This window comes from Nicotiana tomentosiformis, chromosome 12, assembly GCF_000390325.3.
Source record: "Nicotiana tomentosiformis chromosome 12, ASM39032v3, whole genome shotgun sequence".
Classification (NCBI taxonomy): domain Eukaryota; kingdom Viridiplantae; phylum Streptophyta; class Magnoliopsida; order Solanales; family Solanaceae; genus Nicotiana; species Nicotiana tomentosiformis.
The window spans coordinates 3656149-3664492 of record NC_090823.1 but is presented as its reverse complement, the minus strand read 5'-3'; the positions used below and the strand labels follow the sequence as shown (position 1 = coordinate 3664492).

Below are 8344 nucleotides of genomic sequence, written 5' to 3'. Positions count from 1 at the left end.
AAAAAAAAAAAAGTTATGGCCACCTCAGTCAGAATTCAGAACCCAGATGCTCATTTCTCACCACCACCGTCACCACCACTTCCACCACCGTTTCCGGCCGCCATGCACGGTGGAGCTGCCGGCGAAGAATCAAACTCTGATCTTAATCAAATCTTGGTTGAAAAATTCTACTCACTGGAATCAAGTTATAGGAAACTTGTGGAACAATTCAACGTGTTATATCAAGAAAAAAATAAGAATAGTATTGTGAATATGGATTCAGATGAAAAATTAACAGATTTTTCAGCTGAAATGAGGTTATTGCCTGGAGTTTTCTTTAGTGGGAGTCCGTACAAAAACGTGTTGAATTGCATGGGTCATGCAGTTCACGTTAGTAGAGCTGATTCTGGGGAAATTATTTACTGGTAAGTAATTAACAAGTAATTTACTTTTAAATCTGATCATTTCTTTGCACTAATTCTAATTAGTGATGTTCTTTTGAGCTGGGGATTGTTGATAGTTGAATTTATGATTGATAAAATGAAGTTGACTTAGATGTAGATTTACTTTAAAATTTGCTTCTTTTGTGTTTATATTTAGGTTAAACAGTGGCGGAGCTAGGAATTTATACTTCAAAAAAGTCTAGAATAAATTTGATAGAATTTTTCCTCATATCAAGGGGATTCAATAGAATGAAGTTGACTTTGAGATAGATTTACTTTGAAATTGGTTCTTTAACTGTTTTTAAGGCCATCTAAATTATCAAATCTTATCTATTATTGTAAAGGAACGAATTTAGGGTATTTAATTTAACTGACCCTAACTAGTTTGGGATTGAGGTGTAGATCATTGATTGAAACTGTGGCATGGTAGCAAGTAGTAAAGCAATTAGGCACCACTATTGATTATATATAGTTTACTCTTTCACATTTATCATCTACTCTCTAGCCGAGGGTCTATCGGAAACAGTCTCTCTGCCCATAGACCCCAGACCCCACTTGTGAGAACTCACTGGGTTTGTTGTTGTTGTTGTACTCTTTCACATTTACCACTTTAGCTAAAGACTAGTTCGAGTTAAGGTTAGGTTGTTGTTACACTTACATTAGGTCTAAAATGTATAAGTGTGGGATTTTGAGAATACTACTTTTCTTTTAAGAGACAAATTTAAAATGATAGTGGAACAGAATGGGCCCTGGTATCGGAATATATAGAGGATTCATTTCATCAACCAAAACTAGTTTGAGACTGAGTCATAGTTGATTGATTTATTGACTCCGGCCAAATATTACGATTAGGAACTAAATCAAACAGATCTCTGCTAATGTTTTCTGTTAGTCCTAAAGTTCAAATTCTGCACTTTGGTTTAACTCACTTTGTCACAGAGGAATTGTCCTACTTTTTAAAGGGGGATTTAAGGGGAGGAAGTATGCTGAGTGGGATGGATAGGCAGAGCGAGAAACAATTTGGTTTATGAAAATATTTTTCCATAGGCTTGATGTTAAATCCCCTTCATATCTCGGGGCTCTTGTCTGTTGTGAGGTAGTATATTATACAAAGGAAATTCTTCTCATGCAGGAATCGATTTGCTGAAAGACTTTACGGTTATAAAGATCATGAAATACTTGGACAAAGGTCCACTGAACTGCTTATCTGTGAAGAATATCATGAACTGGCTAGGATTTTCATGGAAAATTTGAGCTGTGGAGAATCATGGTCGGGTCTGTTTCCTTTTAAGAAGAGGTCCGGTCAGATTTTCATGGCAATGGTGACGAAAAGCCCATTGTACGAGGATGACGAGCTTTTTGGTGTTATCACTGTTTCGAATGACGCGGCTTCATTTATTAATGTAAACTCCAGAAATGCAAGTATCCATGAGGATAATGCTCAACCTGGCGCACGAGGAATAAATTTCAAAAGGATTCAATGGCAGCCACGGCTACAAATTGCATCGTCTGTTTCAAATCTGGTGCTTATTATCGTGTTATCGTTGCCCTTCATAAACATTTTGGTCTAACTTTTTGAATAACTATTCTTTGTTTTTTCCTGATTTTTCAGGCTTCAAAAGTTTTCTCACTGAAGCGTGGAGAGGATACGTGCAATGCATCTGCAGATGCAAGGGACAGAGATCAGGCGGATTTAGACGTCAAAGAAGGGAAACCGCTGAAGCCACCCAGAGCACCTGTAAGTGTGAATTCATAGATGGTTTGATTGCTTCTAATTAATTGAACGGGAACTTTATGAGGTAAGATTATCATTTCAGGCGACACGGCTGAGTTTCAATTTGCTCGGCGGGAAGAATAAAGCTAATGCAGAGAGCTCTCAGAAAGATGAATCTACATTCGACATTGCTCAGCCTTCCAAAATCGTAATTTCCCATTTCTTTAAATTTCTGGAGTAATGTCCATCTCTTCCTCTTGGCTTTATCTTCTAGGCTTTATTTAATTCTTTGAAAAGATTGGGTGGCAATTACCTTCAAAGTCTTGTTGCGGCTGATTTGTGCTAATAACATATCTGTTAAGGTTTACTAGAGTAGTCATGGAATGATCTAGATGAAATTCGAGAACCGGTCATTAAACTTTTGTGACAATTTGAGTAATTCCTGTGCGCTCTGCAGCGTGCTAAGATCACTGATAACTGAAATCAAAAGAACAGAATATGAGGGGGGGGGGGGGTGTTTACTATATTACAGCCTTTTTTCAGAGAGGGGATGAATGTAAGGATCAAAAGGAAAAAGGTTTTCGTGGTAGGAGAGAGGAATACGAGTGCTCTCGGAGATCACAACTAAGTAAGACTCAAGAGGAATTAGAAGTTAAAGACAAAAGTGTAGGCATCTTGTGTTGAATGAATAAAAGAATGAAGGTCCCAATAAAAGTTTTGATAATTGTATGTGTTATATGATTAAAGCTGGATGTTATTTCTAATGACTGGTTTGTAATTGTAGGCAGCAAAGGTTATGTCAAAGCTGAACATTGCAGGATTTGGGCACCTTGGTAAAGAGAAGGGTCAACACAATGGGGATGACAATACTCGTGTTAGTGAGGATGTAGCTGAACCATATCCGCCAACAGCTTCAGACGCTAAATCAAATTGTTGTCACTTTGGTGATGAATATATTAACCTCCAGAAAAACCAGAAAAGAACTTGTTTTGATCCGGGAACAATGTGTGCCCCTACAACTGGGCACGATGTTGTAGAGGGTCCAAGTGGAACCTTCTCAAGGAACTCCAAGGAATGTCCCGAGGCATCTAAAATTCCTGAGCAGTATCCGGGATCATGTATGAATGATGAAGAGCTTAAGCTACAACTCGGGAAATCAAAACTCTCAGAGCTGGAAGATTCATCGCAGCAGCTTTTAGAATGCAAGCAATCACCAAAGTCAGGGGGGAGCGTTGACAGCCGTGGAAGTTCATCAAACATAACTGAGAATGAGTCAAGCTTGATAGTAGATTGTGAAATCTTATGGGAAGATATTAGCCTAAAGGAGGAAATTGGACGAGGTAAAGTAGAGTAATCTCATCATTTACATACGTTTTTTTTTTTGGGAGCTAATGTGTCATTGGACAAATATGTTTTTCAACAAGCAGCTCCTTTCTTGAACTTTCGTACGCTTGTCCACTCATTGAGTCATTGTATAAATTTTAAGCATAACTTTGCAACAAGGGCAGAAATCATTGCCTGAATTAAGTACAATGGAAACTCTTTGCATAAATTATCATCATATAACGCCGAGCATTTTGTCATTATTTTTTATTTAGGTTCATATGGTGTTGTGTATCATGGAATCTGGAACGGATCGGTACGTCTCTAGCTCAAAAGTTTTCGTTTATGTTCTGAAGGTTAGTGGAATAGTATGTCAATTTTGGAAGTATATAAATTCTTAATTCTCTCAAAGTTATCTTTAGGATGTTGCTGTTAAGGTTTTTTTCGGGAATCAATGCTGCGATGAAACATTGCTCGAGTACAAAAAGGAGGTATGTGATACTAGCAGCTAAATGGGCACTGCCTTCATAGGACATAAAATTTTAATCTACTTTCACCATGTTTTTCAGATTGAAATAATGAAAAGACTCAGACATCCTAACGCGTTGCTATTCATGGGGGCCATATTTTCTCAAGAAAAACCTGCTATCGTCACCGAGTTTTTGCCCAGGTAATGAACTGAGTTACTCCCACGAGGAGATTTTCGTGAGAATATGTATATAAAACTGGACTGGCAATTGGCAAATGATTGACGACACTTCTCATCACGTGTTTCAGGGGAAGTCTTTTCAAAGCGCTTCACCGAAATAATAAGCCATTAGACTTCAGTCGGCGTCTTAGGATGGCCCTCGATGTGGTGTGGTTTTTGCTTGAACTCATCAATTTCCTTCTCTAATATGTTTTCCGTGTGACACTTGACCTTGTTCAATTGACTCTAGGCAAGAGGTATGAATTATTTGCATCGCCGAAACCCACCTATTGTACATAGAGACCTGAAATCTTCAAATCTGCTTGTCGATAAAAGTTGGACCGTCAAGGTACTGATTGCTGAATGGATGCTTCAATTTATTATGAGCGAAGCCCTTTAACTAGACAACTCCACTGATAATTTTTTTCTCAGGTTGGAGATTTTGGCCTATCAAGATTTAAAGATGCAACCTTTCTAACATCAAAATCTGGGCGAGGGACGGTAAAAGATCTTTTCTTTTGCCCTATTCGTATGGTCACATCAGATAAAGCTTATCCCTTTACCTGTCTGTTTCACTATAGCCGCAGTGGATGGCTCCTGAAGTACTTCGAAATGAACCTTCAACAGAGAAGTAAGTTCCCAAACATTGCTTGCGCAAGCTTCATCAAAAGATTAAATATTTTTGCATCCGTTAGTTTGCGTTGGTGACTAGCTTATTGATCTGATGCTCAATTGCTTGTTGAGCTTGAGCCCTTTTCCATTTGTGCCTTTTTTCCAAAGAATGCGTTTAATGTAGGATGGCAAAAAGATATAACTGTAGTCGGAGATATACGGGAAACACCATTACATTAAATGTGAATCTGTCGTTGGTCCTATAGATCGATAATAGGGGGGTATATTTGATTGGTTCGGGATTAATTTCAGTTTAGTATAATAGACCATGTATTTAAAAAATGCAACCAATAAACATAAGACTATTGTATTCGTCCACTCTTATTCTAATCTAAGGGTACTAGATAGTTGGGTATAAAACAATAAAATAACAAAAGTAAAGAAAATAAAGAAGAAGCACAAAGGGGGAAAAAAAAAAACAGAAATGGCTGGTAGCATAAAAAACAGCATAAGAATATACAGTCTATATGTACTTAAGGGGGAGGGAAGAGACTAGCGTGAAAATTTAAGTAATTGGCGTGAGGGAGATTCAAACCTTGGTTACAACACACAAAACGACTTGCAAAACCTCCTCCCAACCAGTGCACTGACGAACACTTTGTGTAAACAGGTACCACTGTTTCTATATTACTATTTCCTGTAAATATTTACATGTACATAGTAAGTTCTTCTTGAAGTCCACGGGGCCCCTCACTGGACAACGTAGGTCCGCCTCGGTGGTAGGAACCATTTTATCTGTTGAAAACATAATTAAGTAAATAAAGTGTATTATCTCTAACAACTTAAGCTTTTAGATGAGATGGTCACACACTTCAACTTGGTATCAGAGCAGACAGAGATACTGGGTTCGAGTCTCACTGCCACCCAATATTAAAAAGAATTTTCACGTGCTTGGCTCATTAAAAAAAAAAAAAAAAAATCAACCCCGCACGTGAGGGTGCATGTTGAAGACATAATTAAGTAAATAAAAGTGTGTTCTCTGCAACAGATAAAGCTTTTAGATGAGATGGTCACACACTTCAACATTATCCTTGTGAGTATAGTGTTTCCTGGTACCAGATGTTGCTTACAATGCAGGATTTTTTCTTTTGTGTGAATATGTTTAAATTGCTCTACATGCTACTATCAGTTACCACTAATAGTTTGGCTGAAACCTGGATCATATACTTGGACGAGCTTCTCATCTTTTTCTGCATTTCAATTGCAATGGCTTTCTGATTGATTGCTTCTGTTATCGCACAGATCTGATGTCTTCAGTTTTGGTGTGATCCTATGGGAATTAATGACTGAATCTATACCATGGAGCAACCTTAACTCTTTTCAGGTGACTCTCACTTTTACCTCTTTGGTATTTGCAAGCGTGAGCATGCAAGTGTTGATAGGAAGTTGTCTAATTAAAAGTCCTTTGGGTTCTCTTCTTAGTGGTTACTATTGGAACCAATGTAAGTTTTGTGCTTAAAGGTTGTAGGAGTCGTCGGATTTATGAATCGTAGATTGGAAATTCCAGAAAATCTTGATACTCGAGTTTCTGCAATCATCCACGATTGTTGGCAAGGGTGCTTTTTCTCTCTCATTTTTTTTGATCGTTTATGTTTTTTCATTGAAGTATGCAAATACAGAACTCGGACTAAACCTTGGTTTCTCTATTACAAACAGCAATCCAGCAATCCGTCCATCATTTGAAGACATAATTCAAAGGATGACGGACATAATTCTCTCGTTTACAGGGTTGACAGCTAGGAAGAAAACGGCCATATTATCAAACATGATTTGACAGGTTACTACACATAACAACTTATATAAATTCACTAGTCCAAGTGAATTCATAAGGCAGTGCAACTTGTTTTTCTCTCTTTCACAATCTTTTCTTGTTTTAAAGTTTTGGTTAATGTTCTCCATTTACCCCTGAATGTGAAGGGTTTGTGTTTGAAGCATGTATAGTCCATAGCCTCCTTAGGAAAAAACAGTGTAAAGATTATATCAAAGTCAGCTGATCCTTTAAGTCTCAACTTTGAGATGATGTATTAACTTCTACCCTATTAAAGAGCTTTGAGATGTTGTATTAATTATTGGCATTTTTGAATAGTGGTTGTTGAAATTAGTTATGTTAGTTGCAATGTATTTTTGGAGCACTAAATTCATATTTACTCAAATGTTTTTTTTTTTGTCAATCATGCGCTTCACTTCAAGGAAGTGTGCGCTCCAATTTATACGGGAAGTGGGGTTTCTGGTTGCTGACGGGTGAGTAACGCATAAGAATCTTACTCGGGCAACTTTATGTAAGGCAGAGTTTGGTTTTTTTTGGGTGATAGTGGAAAAGATGACAGATAAATCACCCTTACTCCCACTCTACAGAACCGTACATGATATCAAATTCCGCGGACTTTGTCACTTTTGTGCACTTTTCGCTCTTAAAACATTGTGTCTGTCTTTGAATCAATATATTGAGTTTGTGGCCATAGAATTGAAAAGCTGATAGTTGTGGAATATCTTTGGCTTTGTATTCTTGATCATCAATCAAAGTCAGCAAAATTGAATCAGTTTGGGAGCTCAATTCGTATTGCCTATTGTTTTTCTTGAAAAAAGAGGGGCGGTCAGGGCACTAAGCTCCCGCTATGCGAGGGGGTCCGGCCATCCGGAGAAGGGCCGGATCATAAGGGTCTATTGTACGCAGCCTTACCTGGCTCTTGCAAAAATACAGGGTAAGGTTATGTACAATAGACCCTTTGTTTTTCTTAAAAGTAACAAAAATAAACATGACGTAGAATTGTATTAATCTTGAAATAAAAAGTTATTTTGAACGCTATTACATTGGCATATAGGCAAATTTTTTTGTAGTAAACTTGCACCTTGTGCTACTAAAGGCATCCCCTCCTCGCAGTAAAGCAGATGCTAAAGATACAGAAGTTAGAAGTAATTTACAGAAATCATTTAAATCAAGATTACTTTTTTAAACTTACAATTTTTACTTGAAATTAATTCGTATTGGATTACAAAATTAATCAAATTAATTGTTCTAACAACTAGTCATGACCAAAGATCATGAATTTTAAATCTTTTACAGAAAATTGTCCCCTATTTATTAATTGCTGATCTACCAGGCAGTCTTCAAGAATGTCGCCGCAGTACATTTTTTGAAAGGGGGATTATTTTAATGTTCAGAGTCGCAGTTTGAAATTGATTTTTGAGTGTTCCAAGTCACTTTTTATTTGAATTCCTATTCAAAGGAAGATTTGACTTTTTTTATTATTGGTCCGTGAGAACAGGAGATGGGATAAGGAATTCTGTTGACCAGGGAGAAGGTGTGAGGCACTCCCCAAATCCCGTGGTTCTAGCACAGTTGCTTGACTGACTTAAACTTGGCTTGAATTAATTTTGGATAAACTGTAATTTATTTGATTTTTTATGTTTTGCCTATGTCCTCTTTTATTGTTGATTATTAGAAATGTTAAAGAATTATTTGGATAATATTACGTTGTCATAACCACGCTACGCAAGCGAATGTATGATCAAAAATAAAAATAA

At 37.2% G+C, this 8344-nt stretch overlaps 1 protein-coding gene across 1 annotated transcript; it reads left to right on the top strand.

Annotated features, from left to right (window-relative positions):
- On the top strand, window positions 1–6885 carry LOC104119213 (uncharacterized). Its single transcript, XM_009630658.3, has 15 exons — window positions 1–404; window positions 1555–1945; window positions 2035–2160; window positions 2240–2344; window positions 2921–3476; window positions 3735–3775; window positions 3882–3950; window positions 4029–4129; window positions 4237–4315; window positions 4398–4496; window positions 4580–4648; window positions 4729–4778; window positions 6062–6143; window positions 6281–6375; window positions 6476–6885. The coding sequence occupies exons 1-15, from the start codon at window positions 16–18 to the stop codon at window positions 6591–6593; spliced, it is 2370 nt and encodes a 789-aa protein (XP_009628953.1). The 5' UTR covers window positions 1–15; the 3' UTR covers window positions 6594–6885.
- Window positions 6886–8344: the final 1459 nt, after the last annotated feature.

Excerpts from the sequence above, each read along its gene's own strand:
- LOC104119213 (XM_009630658.3), top strand. The coding sequence starts at position 16 with ATGGCCACCTCAGTCAGAATTCAGAACCCAGATGCTCATTTCTCACCA. Across the intron at positions 3,951-4,028 it reads TGCTCGAGTACAAAAAGGAG|ATTGAAATAATGAAAAGACT; the intron begins GTATGTGATACT and ends CATGTTTTTCAG. Across the intron at positions 4,779-6,061 it reads AATGAACCTTCAACAGAGAA|ATCTGATGTCTTCAGTTTTG; the intron begins GTAAGTTCCCAA and ends GTTATCGCACAG.